The sequence below is a fragment of the Dendrobium catenatum genome, unplaced genomic scaffold (genome assembly GCF_001605985.2).
Source record: "Dendrobium catenatum unplaced genomic scaffold, ASM160598v2 fragScaff_scaffold_1263, whole genome shotgun sequence".
Lineage (NCBI taxonomy): Eukaryota > Viridiplantae > Streptophyta > Magnoliopsida > Asparagales > Orchidaceae > Dendrobium > Dendrobium catenatum.
Genome location: NW_021319725.1, coordinates 642,059 through 660,340, shown reverse-complemented (window position 1 = coordinate 660,340; position 18,282 = coordinate 642,059). Strand labels below are relative to the sequence as shown.

Sequence of the window (18,282 nt, the reverse complement as noted above, 5' to 3'; positions counted from 1 at the left end):
ATTCCACTTTGGCATAGTTCTGCTTCAATTTTTCATGTTTTGTTTGCACTGCTAAAACAAATGATCCCATATTATAAAAAAATTATGTAAACAAAAATTTACAAATAGTGATACAATATTTTTAATTCAAGGAAGATCTTAATCAGATCATCTAAAGACTTGATAAAGATGAAAATTTGGTTCAATAACTTTAACAATCTCCCACATGAATAAAAAAGCTTAAGATGTATTGGAGGTGTCAATAAGATTTTTTGGCCCTTATGATTTTATTTAATTGCAAAAAAATTCTTTAAATAGTTGGCTAATAATGTATTGATAATTAGACTATATACATATAGATAGATTATGTATGTTTTGACTATCATAAAAGCGTGGCACATCCTCCTATGTTCTATATAGTTCTTAAAAAAGGGAAAAACACTTTTAAGTTAAACAATCTCCTTTTTGCATCATTAATTATTCTATCCTTTCTTTTTATTTTTCATAGTGCAACTATTTTCATTAGTCATGATGACCGTTTGATGGTGTTTGACCTAAGATATTTGATAATATTTATTGCAGAAAATGCTCTATACTGTAGCAGTAGCAACCGGTGAACATAATGCAAAAAAATAAGTCCATAAACTAGAGGAAATATACATCCTTCTTGACCTTAATAAGTTGATTTGCAATATCGACAATACTTTTTAGAGGGGAGAACTCATCACAGATACGTATATCAATAATATAAATTAATAAGTGATTTTTAAGAGCCACAAGCTCAAATGTAGAAAAGTTACTTAGATATAACTATGCTAGACATATTAATTTTCTCTTATCATAAGCAAAAAAAGGAATCACTTGGGTTTAAGCATGCCACACAAAGAAGCAACTTAATACTAAATTCATAAAAATGATTATTTAGCCCTAAAAGTTGCATGTCAACTATAATATAGAATAGCTAAACATGATAATGATATAAGTTTATTATTTCTTCACCTCTTCACATTGATCGACGTTGAGCTTTGTATGTATCATTCATATTGAAACATCAACTTCAAAAATATTACAAAAATGTGACACTTTATGTTGTAAAGTACTCCATCCATTATCCCTCAATATTAATAGTTGTTGTTTAGATTTTTGCACCAATTTCATGGAATGAATTGTGAAAATAAAATCAAAAGACTTCATTACATCAATCAAAACACCTACTTCATCTGAATGTTGATCATCCGCCTTCTTTTTTAACAATCTCAAGCACCTCAATTACAGAAGCATATATTCTCTTGAGACTAATTAAAATATGAAAATATGAAATTCATCAAGTATCACTAAATCTTTATAAATTGGTCTTTTGATTTCCTCAATCGCTTATTAGATTCTCAGTTTTAAGATGTATATGTATCTTATCATGCTGAATAGCTTTAAGAGCATTTGATCTCTTAATCTCTTATAGATTGCCCCAATAGTATTTATAATTCTCGAACTGAACTCAAACAGATGTTTCACTTGTCATTGATTATTAGCTATAGCTACCACGCATAGTTGGAGTTTATGGGAAAAATAGTGAACATACAATGCTTGATGACCATCTTTTAGAATAAGTGCATTCAAACCATTAAATTTCTCTCGCATATTGGATGTCCCATCATAACCTTGATTACGTATCCTATGAAAGCTCAATGAATGCTTGTCATGTATTGCTTCAAACACCGCTTTAAGTGTAACTGCATTAGTTGAAGAAATATATTTGATATCAATAACTTTTCCTTTGTTATCCACATATCTCACAACCACAATCAACTGGTCTTTTTGTTGACATGTCATGAGTCTCATCTACAAGAATGGTGAAGTAAGAATTGTCAAAGTTATTCATTAGGGAAACTAATATTTCAGTAGCTGCTGCACAACAAATTTTTTTATAAACTTTTGGTGAAATCAACTATAATTTTGCACTTGCATTTTTAAAATTAACATGCTTGATTTCTTCATTATCATCAGCAAGAAAATGAAATAACTCAAAATAATTGCCTTTGTTATCGAAATCAAATGCCTCATCATGACCATGAAATGACAAACATTGCATTAGATTTCAACAACAGCACACAATAAGACCCGGTATTCTTTTTTATTCCTATCAATTTTATTAAGCCATAAAGTATGAACACTCTATAATTTCATATTAATTAAATCTTCACAGTTCTTTCTTGCTTTGTTGTGACCTCTACTATGTTTCCCAACATTAGCTAATAATTTTTCTTCTCTCTTCTATTTTTTGAATTCTTCACCAATGAATGAATCACCAACACCTTAACTTATAATTGTGTATTCTTGATGTTTGAATAGATAATAGTATAAACAAAACACAACATCTTTATGTACATTATACTCCAAGTCTCCAACCATTTTTGATATTCTTCAAACTATTTAGAATTAATCGATGTTGAGGAAGGGAGAATTTTTTTATCTTCTATTATATAATGTATTATTGCAATTTGGCCAGATTTCATGATTTTCCCCTCCTTGATTTTCCCAGTATAAAAATTTAAGTCCCCTATAATTTTTTGTGTGAATTAGATTTTTGAGCAATAATGTGACATTAAACTCCCACTCTATTATTATTATTATTATTATATAAATGATTGAGATTTATTGGTCGTATTTAAATAAGATTATGGATCCATAGATGTTTTGAATTGGGAAAAATTTTTATATAAGAATATATTGATTTAATTTGTGATAAAATGAGCTTAAATGACTTTTTATTTTGTTGAATTAGTGTAACTTATATTAACATATATAAATACATCGAAATATTCTTATATATATTTTTTTCGTTAGAATTAAGCTATTACAATAATTTGATTAGTCAACTATAAAATCCCTTGCAAAATAAATTAATACAGAAGAAATAGAGCCAATTTAGCTCTACTTATTTTTCATTTCAATTATAGAGAACATAAAATAAATTTAAACTAAAATATTTTCTAAATGTCTTTAGTTTAAAATAAAAAAATAAAAAAATAAAAATAAAAATTTTAGGGGTTGTTTCATTTGTTAAAAAAGTAATGCAGAGTAATAGGAATAAAATGTATTTGAAATGTTGAAGTTATTTGAATGAGTATAAAAAAATGTCTGAGCTTTTTTATTATTATTATTTAAAGCAGAATAAATATTATGTAGAGTTCAAAATGACGGTAGTCGGCTGGAGGTGGAAACTAGCCCACGATGGCGGTGGTGGCCAACGACTGGTGATGGGTGTGGTGGTCACCGATGGTAAATGACGGCGACAAAAAATGAGCTAGTTTACTTTACCTAAAAAAAATAAGCTAGAATACTTTGCATTACATTTAGGGCATCTCCTACCGAAAAACTCATTTTCCATTTCAAAAACTGCAATTCAACTCCAAACGAACTCCATTTCTAACACCAAAAAAGAATATTATGTGTATATTTTCTCATATCTACTATTGCATTTTAAATTATTTACATAAAAAAACTTAAACATATCAAAATTAGAAAATTAATAACATAAGTTAAAACTAATATATTTGGAATCAAAATCTTAAAATTTGATAATTTAAGATAATTTAATAATTAAAAAAAAGGCTTTGTGAACTTAGCGGTGCTAATATTAGGGTCACATTGTTCACAACCACATAAATAGCACAATGAATGTCATTCGGGTGGACAGATCGCAATAGCTGCAAGAGTGTTAGCAATTCGGTTGGAGATTTATACTACATTCTTTTTTCATCGAATCAAGTATCAATATTTTCAAAATCACAACAAAAATAATATTTTGCACTCTACTTTACCTGCTATGGAGTAACATAACTTTCATTAGGCTCTTATGATTTTGTAATTTATTATTATTATTTTTGGAACGTAAATAAATAATAACTTATTTACATTTTTATAATTTCGCTACATAAAATTCATCATTTTTTTTTTGCATGCATAAAAATAGAATTTATTTTTCAAATTTTTCTTCTTGAGTATTAGATATTTAAATAACTGATTTGAGTAAATATTCCTTAGTTTTTAGTTTTTACTTTTTACGATAATTTTGTACTTAATATATAAAAATTTACGGCCGACAAACAAACCTAAAATAAGGACACGTCACTCGCATTTGAATGCAATCCGATTCATCGGTCACTTATGATCGTCCGATTAGGAGTGGCTTACTTCAAGCCCTCCGATGGACTTGCAACGGGACCCTGCCGTCAACAAGTCATCCTCTACTTTTGCAATTTTTGAACATTTGAAAATTGGCGGACTATGGTGACCACATCGCAAAATCCCAGTGGTCTTGGCCCCTTCCGCGATCTGCTCACCGCTACTAATCACTGTTCTTCTTAAATCCCCAGCGCTTCCAGTTCCCTTTCACTTCATTCCGGAGAAGAAGACGAAGACGGGAGCATCGGAGAAGAAGAGGGGCCATCCGACCTCCCTTTATCGGTAAAATCATAAGACACATGTTCTGTTTCTGTTATGGATTCTCTGATTTTTTTCCCGATTGAGCGTCTTGTTTGAATTTTTTTGCAGTAGACAATGCCGGAGTTGAGAGAGCCGATGATGGGCGGGGGATACTGGATCCGTCGAGTGGATTACTCTCCCCCGGAAATGGCTGCTCAGGGGAAGGTCAGACGCTTTTTTCCGACGAATAACAAGGAGAACATCCCGTATGGGTGGCGCAGATCACCGGCGGGGAGGCATCGGAGACCGGGGAAGAGCCCACTCCCAGAATGGTACCCACGGACACCACTTCGGGACATAACATCAATAGTGAAGGTATGCGACTAGCTCTATTTCACCACTTCGATTGGTTCTTGGATGCATCGGTTAGTTAGGGTTTTTTCTATTCATCAGTTTGTTTCTCTATTTTTCTTTTATTGGAATATTTCTTGATAACCTGAGAAAGGATTTCTCTCTATTCCGAAAAGTTTTTGGAAGGTTTATTAGTAGTTCTCATAAATCGTCATGGTAATTTAGAAATTTAATTTCATTGTTTTCTGTTTCTTGCAACCTTTGTCACATGTTCATGTTCTTCAATGTTCAAATATTTAAAATAATAATTTCTCTTATGCAAAATGACTGATATTTTTGTTCTCTTCAGTTTAGTTCAAGAACTTTTCTTAGTTAACGTCAAGATAGTTTACCTCAAGATTTGTAGTGTATTCTGGACTAATTAATTGTTTGGTTGTATTAAAATTTTAGTTTAAAGAACTACAGAATAATTGATTATATATATTAAATGCATTTTCTGACGATTGAAATGTTGGATTCGTTTTAATGTTGATATTTTTTGATAAATTAATTAGCTAACTGCACTGTAATTTTGATGTTTTGTTTTGTAATATGCTGCTGAACATCAACTTTGTAAGATGGTATCTTTTTTGTATCTTATTGAACTACACGCTTCTGGAAATTTGTGAACGCTAGTAGTCACTGTATGCATCATTGATTTATTCTTCAATTTTGTTATTTTCACCGCTCAATCAATTTTCAAGAGTAGAGGAGCTAGCATTTGCAAAGGGCAAGAGTCTATTCTCAATTGGAGAATGATTCAAGATCACCTAAGAATAGATGTGGATTTGTTATTTCTACCAAATAGTTTTTTTTTTTCCAACTGTATTTTTTTTTTATGCTAGTATACTAAATATATTGAATCCTATCCCTCAATTAAGACTAATTCTGCTGAAGAGATTTTGGGACCAACTTCTTCGTATGAAAGAAATTTGAGAGCTTTAAAGTTAGGATTGATTAATTCCAAAATAATCCTCAAAGATTATCCTTTGTTTTGAGCCTTTTGACTTATAATCTACGGCCAATTACTCTAGCCTTACCAAATTGCAACTTTACAGGTCACTTCTTTCATATTTCTCTTTTGTAATATGCTGCTGCAGGCATACCAACGTCAAATAATAGTGCACCATTGATTGATAAAGATTTCACGTTTTGATTCTCGTTTCAATTATGTGCAGATGCTTTTTTTTTTTCTGTTACATTAATCATACAGATTTCACATGGCTAATGTGAATGGTTATATGCCTCCTTTATACAATAAAAAATTGAGAGAATGTGAAGCCCAATATCCCACATCAACTGAGAACCTTTAAATTTTTTATGAAGGTCGGTTTGTGGAGTCCAGCATTTATCTCTTTTTTGATATCTTGTTTATGAAAATAAAAACTTCAATGAGGCTTGCATTGTGCATTCCTTTGCAATCAGTTCCAATTGCCGCACATGTTTTGGTTTATTTGCATTTCTTTTTGTTTCATGTATGAAGCTTTATGCGCTCTTTTGTTTCTTGTATATGGAATAGCGTGTTTTAGAAAGTTTTTAGTGTGAAACCGAAATCTCCAATTTTTAGGGATTTTGAAGGTGTTTATAGATTTATAAATTCATATTGACTCTGATTGCACCAAAACAAATGGCGAAATCCAGAAATTTTGTTTGTTGGTGACACTTTTACATAAATGTTTTTTAGGGAACTGTATATTTATATTGTTTTCAAAAGCTTTAGGATATTTACTGTTACGTTTGAAAATTTAGTTTTCTAAAACAATAGTTTTAAAACCATCTTTTAGAAAGGTGGAGGATAATCAAATGAAGTTGATCTTAGATGGCAAAGCGTCTTCCAATTCATTTTAACAAATATTATAACATCTATTTTAGTTTGTGAATTATGAACAACCTCAAAAACAATCTCCTTTTTACAGAACACAATTTCACCTATATTGTATACATATATGTTTGGATTTGGAGGTGGCGAAATACTCTTGTTTTTGTTTCTAATAATCGAGTATGATATGGTATACATCAATTCACTTCCATATTGAAGAATTTACCTTAATAAGAAGTTGTCATTTGATAATAATTTCTTTTTTACTTAGGCAAGCTAAATTAAAAATCATGATGAGTATGAAATAATGCTTCAACTTTTTTTTTTTTTAAACCTGCTATATTAGTGATTCAGAAGTTGAAAATGCTCTTCAATTGAACTTTAGTGAATGGGATGTCTGAAACCATTCAATTGTGACAGGCTCCTATTAACTTTTAAGATTACAATGTCGGATTCAAGAAAATTCTCTATGAAATCCTGGTTTTTTTTTTTTGTTAATCATCATTAGCCTGGTCTCAATATTTAGAATTGGTTCTTTATTGAGATAAATCTTTTGCACAGTAGTTTCTACGCATGTCAAGCATTTATCAACCATTATTTGTTTCGAAATTTTCAAGGCTTATGAGAAGAAGCGCTTGCGCATCCAAGCAGTTACAGCTGCTGCCTCTTCTTCAGTCGCACCTGACCTTCAAATCACCAACCCACCGTCACAGGAATCATCATCAACAGCTTCTCAACCCTCCATGAATTTGCCAATGAAATCTCGCCCTCGCATCACCACCGAACCACCTCTGCAAGTTGATGAGTCGCCTCAGACTCCAGCCCCTCTGACTCCAGCCCTTCTGACCGGTCACGTCGACGAAGGACAAACTTCAGAAACTGGAAGCACTCTTTTGAATTCCATTGAGCAGATTGAGAAGGCTGTGAAGAAAAACTTGGTCAAAATGAAGAAGCCCGAGAGCAAGCGGGTTACACAGCTGCGGAATCTCATGTCCATGAGGTGAAACACTCGTTTCGCAACACTTTCACTACAGTATTGACTGTGACCTGAGGCATTCAGCAGTGGTGGCGCACTTGGTTCCTGGCTTCAGTCTTGCAAGTTCCTGTGTGGGCTTAGTGATGGACCTGACGAACAACCCCAACCCCAGGTAATCATCTCTCATTACTTGCTGCGTTTTTTTTTTTTTTTTTTGAGTCAATGGTAAACTCCATTCATATGTGACTATGTGTAAATATTACCTATTGATTGGATCGTTTGTAGAAACTTTTGGCACTCTGATCGCTGCAACAGATGAAGGCCAATCTTAGCCTCAGCTGTTGCATATGGACATGTTTTCATTTTAGAATTACTATATGGAATCATCTTTAGATGATCGTTTCTTGTTTTTTTCAAACTGGAAGAAATATAGTGCGCAAACTATATAAAATGAGAAAAGAGAGCTACATAAAAGCGCATAATTCACCATTTTGTATCAGAGAATACAATGACTAGAACATTCACAACTACGAGGACTTTCATCTCTCATCTTTTCCAATAAATTAAATTCTATTTAGAAGGCAATAAAAAAGAAGTCCATCCATCTCTCACTGATTTGATCGTATAACAATAGTTCTTTAGTTCGTCTCTATCTCCCTCCCTCAGAGAGAACAAGCATGCATCAGCAGAAACCTCTTTAATCTTTATTGGGAGATCAAATCTTGACGATCTTGGATGCTCTGACAACTGGATTCTCCCGGCTGATGGCCTCTCGGCCGGCAGCCTTGTAGTCAAAGCTGCAATCATGACGGTCGGAGTACCTGTGCTCTCCGCAGAACAGCTCCCCGCAACGGCAGCGGAAACCCGTCAGCCCCACCTTTCGCCGGCACCCCGAACACCTGTTTGACACCCTCGCCTGAGCTGCCGTGACCTTGGTTTCCGCTTGTTCTCCCACAGCCGCGTCAATCCCCTTCTCCGCTGGTCCAGCCGACCGGATCTCTCCGGATCTAGCTATCGCCGAGCTTGTCGGGCGCAGAGGAGATGGCGGTCTGGCATGAGCAGCCTGGAAGCAGCTTTGGCACATGTTCTTGGTCGCCGGGTTGCCGTAGAACCCGCAGTTGTTAACACAAAGGGTAAGCGTCTCCGTCACCCGGATCTCCGTCTCCTCCTCCCTCTGCGCCATGCACTCAAGCCTATTAGTACTGGAACTAGCGTTTCGACCAGGATCGGCGACGAGCAACACCCGCGAGCTGAAAAAAATTGGCTGCTGCTCTAGGGTTTTAAAGCTAGGGAAGGTCGGTAATGGCGATAGGAAAATGGAACCGCGTCTGCGCACTTTACCACAAAAACATCCTTCTTTTCGCGATTTTACAAATCGAACCCTTATCCACGGTTTGCAGGCCATTCTCTTGCTAAAATCGCCTTACATGGTTGAAATAGTTGTAATTGTGAGGGCAAAGGGGGTCTTATTAGTTCAGCCGCCCCGTCTGACCTTGGCGCCCGTCATGATTATATTCACGGGGCAGGCGTCGCCGTCCCGCACAGGAGTGGCCGGGCTCCACCGTTGATGTGTTGGTTTGCCGGCGTTCTCTCGTGCGCCGGCCAGCTGGCAAGTAGTATTAGTTCTACGTGGTACACCCATTCGTCTATAGATTTGAATCGTACCAATTCGGCATAAAACTTCTCTTGTAGGAAAAACTTAAAAAATTATTTAAATGATATTTAATTTGCTGTATTAACTATCAAGGGTATAGAATATAAAAATAAATGAATGAGAAAAATTCAAATATTTTGATCATAACTTAAAATAAATTCAAAAAAAAAATTCTAAGAAATTTGAAATGTTATTAAATTTTTTTTAGGGAGTTTTACATACATATCACTTAATACTATTCTATTTACATATTTAACACCTAAAACTTTAATATTACATAAATACCACTCATAGTTCATTTTCATACAAAATATGAGTGGTAGAAATGAAATATATGAGTGGTAGGAAAGAAATATAAGTGGTATATTTGATATTAAAATAATATAGGGTGGTATGGATGTAATATTAAAGTTTTAGGTGTTAGATATGTAAATAGGATGTTATAATATAGGGTGGTATGCTAGTTTCTTGCACGTCTCCTTGGATAACCTTAGCTTGTTTGGCAACCTTGGAGGTATTTCTTCTGCTCCATCTGTGGTGATTTCTTTTTCCGATTGATCTGCAATATATAGCTTCTTGTGGTTTTTTAAAATAAAAAATAAAAATTACTTTACACAAATTTAAATTCATTTGAACTTCAATCAAATAAAAAATAATAATCTCACTATATATCCAAGGCTTCAAATTTAACATCTTTTTTTGTTGCAAAAATTTTTAACTAACATGCTAAGGTAGCCTATATGTGGATAAATTTTTTTATCCGGAAGAAAATGAGCAATAAACTATAAAATACTTCAAAAAAAAAAAAATTTGTGGTTCAAATTATCTAAAGTATAACCTTCTCTAACCATTTGGAACCGAACCATCTGACATGCGGGTAACATCTTGTGATTGGCATATGGCATGTCTATGGCCATGCAACAGACGTTTTGTTGATCAGTATTTGATATTGATTGGTTTATTCAGGTCTGGTCGGATTGATGGACTCTATAGATTTGGCTTTGGTTATGGGTTCCAAAAATTTAATTACTCATCAATTTTAAAACATTGGTTAGTCATCAATGATATAGCTTTTTATATTTACCTATTGTAGTGGTTGACCAAAAGAGGGATTATTTATTCTTCTAATGTGCCCTTGAGGTCCCGGGAAGACTCAAATTATTCAATTTTCCTTCACATCGCCACAAAAATTATTCAAGATGGTTACCGACGTAATTAAAACTTGTAATTCAAAGGCCATGTAATATGATACTTGGTTAAAATGTGGTGATTAATTATGGGTTGAAGTAGATTTGGGAAATTTTAAAATTAGTTATGATTAAAAATTTAATGATGTAATTAAATATTATAAAAATAAATTTTTAAAACATTTTGTCAAGTTTTCATTTGAACGAGCGATTTGTTATAGCATAGTACACACTATTAATTTTTTATATATTTTAAATCAATTTTATATTTTTTGAAGAAAACGTAAATTTAAATTGGTTTTTTATTAAAAAAAACTTTAAAATATATTACGTTTTTTTTTTATTTAGATTAATTTTAATTTCCTCCTTTATTTTCTTAATTTTAATTTGTTATATTACAGTTTTGTTTCTTTTTTTAAGTATAACTATTATTTTATTTATAATTGAAAAGTTTTAGTAGTTATTAAAATAAAAATATTAGGAATAAAAATCTTTGTAGTAACATTTTTTGAAATATTAGTATTCTTAAATATTTAATAAAATTTTAAATGCTACTTTTAAAAATTTATAATTAAAAAGAAACAAACCTGTCAAAAATTAAAAAAAGAGGGAAATTAAAATTAATTGAATAGTTTATAAAAACGTAATATGTTTTTTATTTAAATTTATGTTTTATTTGATTTTTAAAAAAATAAAGTTGCTCATTTAACAGGGACTATCAATTAATTTCAATTATTTTTAATGTTAAATTGAAAACCCAATTGGCTTTAAATTTGAATAACAATATTGTGTAACTATCTGATTGGTTGGATGAGTTATTATCCTCGGCCTACGGGGGTGTTGGAGTTGCTGTCGTTGAGCATATAGATGATTTTCAAGAGTTATATGGTTAGAAGGTGGGGCGTGTTGTGGATCACACCTTCTCCTATGGCAGTGAGAATAATCGTAGGTGAAAATCGAAGAGGAAGTGATCTAGACAATGTTGAGGCTTTTTTTATTCACCGCCTTGATAGCTTTCACTTGCTGGCAACCATGGTGGTCACTCTTACCTTTTTTATTGAGATTCTTTGTTTGTTTTGTGGGTTGATGCTTTTTTGTTATACTTTGCTTTCTTCATCATTTGCTACTGTCATTGGATGGTTCTTGCTTGGCTTTTTGGTTAGTTGTACGAGCTTTCCTGATTCCGGCTGGTATCTGTGCCCTCTTTACTAGTATTCGGTTTTTTTGGTCGTTTTAATTTTGGCTCCTTGTTGGAGGATGATTTTCTCTTTTTTTTTTTTTCTTTCTTCAGCTTGTATTTTGCTTTATATGCCTCTCGGCTGTTGTTTTTTCTCCTTTTATTGAATAAAGTGGTGCAAGACTCCTTTAATATATATATAAAAGAATCAGACAACTCTTATGTAATTCCATCCTCTTCAATAGTGAAGAAGAGAGAATTTTTGTGCCTTTAATTATATAGTGAAATATTGTAATTTACTAATTTGGCTATTCGATGTGATTTTCCTTTTTTATTTATTTTACACGTAAAAAAAATTGTCGTGAACATCACAATAATCATCTCAGCCTTGATTATTAGCAGTTCGAAAAATATGTATTTAAAAATAATTATTTTATATTATATATACACATAATGGTCAAATTGCGAAGAGTTTTGAGCTTAGTCATGAAACTTTAAATGTTTATTTATTTAAAGTTCATTTAATCTAAAAATAGCGTCTATTAAATTTACTATTTTGCAACGCGGTGTCTAACTTCAAGCAATCAAACTGGCCCTTTGAAGGTCCAAGAGGTGCGTGAAAAATAGGGCATTTGCACCCCAATTTTCTATTGTTTTCGTCACACTTTGCTATAATATGAAACCATTCAAACAACGTTTTGATTAGCTGTTCATATGAATCCCTCCATTCTGGTTTTATTTGAGGAAAAATTTTTAGGTGAGGATGTCAATCGCATTCAGAGGTCAATCAGAAGCCGCCACATCTCGAAATGTATTGTGTTTTGGATGATGTGGCGGCTCCTGATTAACGTTTGGACGTGTTTGGTGTCCGCAAGTAATAATTTTTCTTATTTGAGATAACTTTGTCATTTTTTTTTATTTCAAAAAAAAGTACTAAAAAACTAGTGTATAAAGCAGTGGAAAAGTTGTCTCAAATGAAATTTTAAACTTATTTGACGCATAACAACACATAAAGAAAGACAAAAAAATATTAATATAATTTTCATAATTTTTTATTGATACGTCATCAAAGAATTCACATGATTGACATAAATTCCAAAGTTAAATTTGAATTATATAAATTTTTAGGATTAAATTCTGGACCACCAAAATTTCGACTTCAACAACTTGTTGCTGAACTAAACATTTTGATGAAAAAAAAAACCATCAATATTGTAAGTGATTCAATCTAACTCCAAATAAGGTCAAATCAATCATTTGAAACATACTTGAAAGCTTAAGGACATTAATTGAAAAACTAAATTGTCTCTAAATCTCGCATGCTTATAGGAGAGGACATGAGTCTTAATGAGCCCATGACATTAGCATCTTAGCAGCATATCTTAGGCCTTTTTTTTTTTTTTGTGGTAAAAAAACACAGAAGCCTACGCATTAATTAGGTGGTGGGGGGGGGGAAGGCAGGGGGGGGGATTACAAGTCCTTAAGGAATCATCAGCTCTCTAAAACTATATCATTTGAAGTAAAACCTATGGGCTAATGATTCAAATTAATACAAATAGAATCAATGAGTACCAAAACCAACAAAAAAAAGGCAAACAAGAAAACCAAGAAGCCACCCAAAAGTTTGACCATCGAAGGACAACCAGATCAACAAGACAATAGCATTCAACAGAAGCAGCAACATAAACCTACAAAAAAGGAGAAACATAAAGAAAGCAAATATAAAAAAAGAAAGAAGGCCAAGGCAACAAGCCACCACCACAGGCAAAGCACCATTACACCAACTAGCAAAGGATCCAACATAAGTCGAAGCCAAAACCAATTAGGACAAAACCAAAAAATAACTAATCCAGTGAGCCAGCCACCCATTCAGCCCCACCAATCAAAATGACCACACACCACCAAAGAGAAAGATGGCCAACATCATAGAAAGAAGACTTAACAAAAGAGAAAAAAAAAATTTCTTTTCGGATTTTCTCCGACGACGTTTAGCAATATTTTTGTAAAACCCTTCCTCCATGTTACAAATCACATTTAAATCATAAAGACCTTCATAATCAACTTTATTCACATATATTTCCTCACCAACATCCCAATTGGCAAAAGAACCACATTCAGTAAGCCAATTACCATGATGCTCAGTAGTATTTTTAGTTTTGATTCCACTTGAGCTAGCAACTTATCGTTATCCACAAGTGAAATATGTACATCAATAAGAGGTGAAATAACATTGTCATCCACATTGAAAAGGAAAGCCAAAGCAGTGGAAACATTAACATTGTTGAAGTAAAGGACATTAACTCGATTAAAATCACAATGCCAAGCATCCACATAAGGATCAGTATTAGAAACAACAACAGCCGTAGTTGGCTCAACCCGGCCCAAAACTGTAAACCCATCAATTTGGCAATCCAGCAATTTATTGCGAGCAGGATGAGAGCAAGTGGGGCTAGCTAAGTGATTCACGGTACAACTCAAATCATCATTAAAAACCTCTATATTAATGCATGACAAAGCCATAGAATTAACAATATGTAAAGGAACAACCGGCCAAGCACAAAAAACCCCAACATCCTTTTCGGCAAAACCTTCAACCCGACCAAGGGAGACATGGTTAGAGACCAAGGGGGTATTAGTACCATCCTAAACATTACAACCATTTACCAAATTATCATCAACAGTCATAGAAAATAAAATAGGAGACGTAACATGGTCAAGAGGCAAACAATTTTGATTCTCAATAGTATCTTGAACGTTCACATCAACAGATATCTATTGAGCATCAAGGATAACTCCCACATTTTGAGCAATTGGCTTAGATACATTTGAAGGAAGCTTTTTAACTAAATGTGGGTGAAGAATACTACATTTCATTTTACTGTGCCCCAGAGATTTACAATGATCACAAAAGGAGGGAAATCCTCGTTAAAAACTTGATGAGCATGATATATTTATATTTATTATAAAATATTAAAAAATTATGCTCATTAATGTTTAATTTTAATGAAAATATTTTTTGTTATATGAATCCATAAATTTAGGAGATTCACAAAACTTTTTTAAATTTTTTTTTTCAAAAGAAAAATAATAATTTTTATTATGTTCTTTTCTCATATTTATTGTCTTCCTCATACTAAAAGGTTCTATGAAAATAATTATATTTTAAGAAATTATATTTGTTATGTGCTAAAAGATTTCTGATCATAAAATGTTTAATGTTTTAGCATTTTACAAAAATTTAGCATATATAGATAAAAGTTTTTGTTAGAAATAGCATAGTTATTTATATGAAAATTCAAAAATAGAAAAATAATCTATCTAATTGCTTATATCAAAGTTAAGTTCATCCTAAATTTAATTAAAAATTTTTAATTTTAATATGCATCATAAATTATATTCAATCAAATTAATTTTTTTTGTTGAGCCATATCAATAATATTCATTAAAAGTCTTATTGGAGAACAAAGAAATAGAGGACATGAATAACAAATAAAATTGATATTTAATATGATATTCAAATTATTATTTTGTTATTAAAATAAGATAATACACTTTTTATTTTTTTTAATATTAATTTATTATCTTATAACGCTCCAATTAAAAGAAAAAAAAAACATTTTAGAATATAATAACATAAGATATCCTGCACCTAAAAATTATCTCCTAAAAATTATCTCTGTTCACATTTTCCCAAGTCCAAATTGCCAATTGGATTTGCGACTTGCGAGTCTTTTACGCTTCTAAATGAAAACGACTCGATGGCTCACAGGCTCACAGCGAAGCCACTGACCTTTTTTTCCATTTCTTTCTGTTTCTTTTTTTTTATTATTATTATTATTATTCATATCTTTTACGCTATGAAAACTTTGATTAAGGCGGATTTAGGCTTTATTTGGAAAGATTTTCTTACTATTTTTTAAATAATTTTAGCACAAAAATTTTAACTTTTTTATTAAGTAGCTGTTTTAAGATGCAGTAAGAGAGCTGTTCCAAACAAAGCCTTAGACTTCATTTCAGATAACTTTTGTACTGCTTCTTAAAGTAATTTTTTAGTATAAAAATTAAAAATTTTGTACTAAAAAAACTTCTTTAAGTAGAGGTAGGAAAGTCTTCTCAAAGGAAACCTTAAACTTAATTTGGGACGACTTTTTTACCGCTTCTTATTATTAAAGTAATCTTTTTAAATTAAAAACTTTTATACCAAAAAAATGCTCTGAAAAGCAATAAAAAATTAGTCTCAAAGGAAGCCTTAATGGTCTATTTGAGATAGTTGCAACTTTTTATAAAGATGATGATTGAAAAATTATTATAAAAAGTGTAACATTTTTTTAAGCTGCGATAAATAAATTTTTTGCAAAAATACTTTTTTAAAATTATAAAAAACTAATAATTAAACATAATTATGATCTAAAAAATAAATTGGAGAAAATTATTTCAAACAGACCAATCAAAATTACAGACCGCCAATTGAAATTAAAAAAAAAAATAGAATTTTGTATTGTCGTGTAAGTTATTAAGCATTATTCACCCACTATTGTTTAGCTCTGTTGGTGGGTGAGTACGGTCAAGAGGACATTACCTCTTAAGTGCGGATCAATCAAGTGCGGGTTAGGAGGTTTCTTTGGTGGTGTTTATTCTAAGCCAGCTGATGATTAGTCATGTCATCAAACGTTTTTTTCGGGGATTGTAATGGGTGGATAGTCTGTTTCAAAAAAAAAAAAAAAAAAAAAAAAAAAGCATTATTCATTTTTATTAATATTTTAATGCGCTAGTTGTTCGATTTATCACGTGGTAAACATGTTCAATGTTCCGCCTCACCCACTTACTGTTAATGTGGGTAGCAGTCCTGTACCGATTACTTGTTCTTCGGAAATTGAGAATACTGGGATGGATCAAACTGCGTTGGGGAATAATATTTCTCCTGCTTTTTTGGTTGATTCTATGGGTATTTGTCCGGTGGAGGTTGGCGATGGTGTTAATCGGTCGGTTTCTGCTAATGATTTTTTATTATCTCCTAATGCTACTCCTTTTTTACCTTCGGGTGTTCGTGGGGAAGTGATTGCGGATCCTCCAGTGAGTGTTTTGGTGCCGGAGGCGGTGTCTGTTGAGGGTAATGTGGTGAATGATGATGGTTCGCCGGTCCTAGGTTTTGTGAACTCAATTGGGGATGTTCAAGTGTTAAAAGATTCGGATGGTTATGGCGTTGTTTCTGTGTCTACTGATGTGGTTCCGGCTGGAATTGGGGCGGTACCTCCAATTTTGGGTTCAGAGGAAGCTCTTCCGATTGCAAACAGTTTAGTTGAGGTGCATGTGACTGAGGTGGACACACATGTGATGGCTAATTGTGTGGGAAAATCCTCTGGTTTGGAGATTAGGGAACAGACTAATTGAATCAGTTAAATGACAAGATAAAGATAATTAATTATTAATAAATAATATTAAGTATTTTATGTAAAGATAATTGGTAAAATAAAAAATTAATAATTATACATCTTTGATTAAAATTAACAAGCGCTAAAATTTTCATGATGCTAGAGAAAGATAATTTAGATTTCGTTTGAAATTGCTTTATTACTATAAAAAAAATTATTAAAAAATTGTTTTAAGAATCGGAAAAAAAGTCACTCCAAATAAGACCTTAGTTTCTTAATTTTATAAGAAAGTTTAAAACAAGAGGTACCCTAATTTATATATTATTTTGTGTTATGTTTAAAGAAATGCTTGTATAATTACTTTTTATGGAAACATATTATCAAGACCCTGATCTTCTGTATTTTCATCATTATAGATTTATTTGTTTGACAAAAAAATAAAAAATAAAAAATAGATTTATTTGTTTGACGATCAAAACTATATAAACTTTCAAATGTCTGACGAGCAGTCCACAATCAAGGGATTTAATATCGGCCATCCATCCAACCACTTCTCATTTTCCCTTAATCTCTCACTTATTTATGGGTCATGCCACTTTAGAAATCTATAAATAGACCTCTCATTTCTCTTGAGAGGGGACCGAAGCAAGAAGAGAAGAAGGAAGAAGAGAAGGAAGAAGCTCCTCCTCGACCACCGTCGGACTTCCGCTAGACCACCACTTGAGGCCCTCACCTCCACCGGACCACCACTTGAGGACCTCTCCTCAGCTGAACCACCACCTGACGCCGAAGTTCCGTCGGACCACCACTTTACGGCCCGAGCTCCGCCGGACCACTGCCTGACATCTTTGCTCTGCTGGACCACCACTTGAGCCCTCACCTTTGCTGGACCACCGCCTGACGTCGTTGCTCTGCCGGACCACCACTTGAGGCCCAGACTTCTGCCAGACCACCACCTATTACCTAGACTTCTGCTGGACTACCACCTGAGGCCCAGACTTATGTTGGACCACCATTTAATACCTAGCGTTCTACAAGAGTACCGCCCTACTACAACGGTCCTTCTGACCTCCTTCGCATACTATGGTCCTTCCGACCTACATCGCCAGCAACAGTCTCTATGACCTCGATCTCCTGCATACTACGGTCCTTCCGACCTACATCGTCAGACAATGATCTTTCTGATCCCTGTCTCCTGCCGCCTATGGTCCTTCCGACCTACATCACCTTCTACGGTCCTTCCTACCTACATCAAAGAACAATGGTCTTTCTAACCTCGGTCTCCTGTATACTACAGTCCTTC

The 18,282-nt window shown here is 33.0% G+C and overlaps 2 protein-coding genes across 2 annotated transcripts; one reads left to right on the top strand and one right to left on the bottom strand.

The window, feature by feature from the left end:
- The first annotated feature begins 4,337 nt into the window (after window positions 1-4,337).
- On the top strand, window positions 4,338-7,864 carry LOC110106241 (protein POLYCHOME-like). The gene is made up of 3 exons (XM_020836059.2): window positions 4,338-4,446; window positions 4,534-4,779; window positions 7,231-7,864. Exons 2-3 carry the CDS (start codon window positions 4,540-4,542, stop codon window positions 7,615-7,617), a joined length of 627 nt encoding a protein of 208 aa, XP_020691718.1. The 5' UTR covers window positions 4,338-4,446; window positions 4,534-4,539; the 3' UTR covers window positions 7,618-7,864.
- Window positions 7,865-8,054: 190 nt separating this feature from the next.
- Window positions 8,055-9,075, bottom strand: LOC110106233 (zinc finger A20 and AN1 domain-containing stress-associated protein 5-like). Its single transcript, XM_020836046.2, has one exon. It carries the CDS (start codon window positions 8,992-8,994, stop codon window positions 8,305-8,307), a length of 690 nt encoding a protein of 229 aa, XP_020691705.1. The 5' UTR covers window positions 8,995-9,075; the 3' UTR covers window positions 8,055-8,304.
- Window positions 9,076-18,282: the final 9,207 nt, after the last annotated feature.

Coding starts and splice junctions, on each gene's coding strand:
- LOC110106241 (XM_020836059.2), top strand. CDS start 4,540: ATGCCGGAGTTGAGAGAGCCGATGATGGGCGGGGGATACTGGATCCGT. Junction 4,780..7,230: donor ACATAACATCAATAGTGAAG/GTATGCGACTAG, acceptor GAAATTTTCAAG/GCTTATGAGAAGAAGCGCTT.
- LOC110106233 (XM_020836046.2), bottom strand. CDS start 8,994: ATGGCCTGCAAACCGTGGATAAGGGTTCGATTTGTAAAATCGCGAAAA.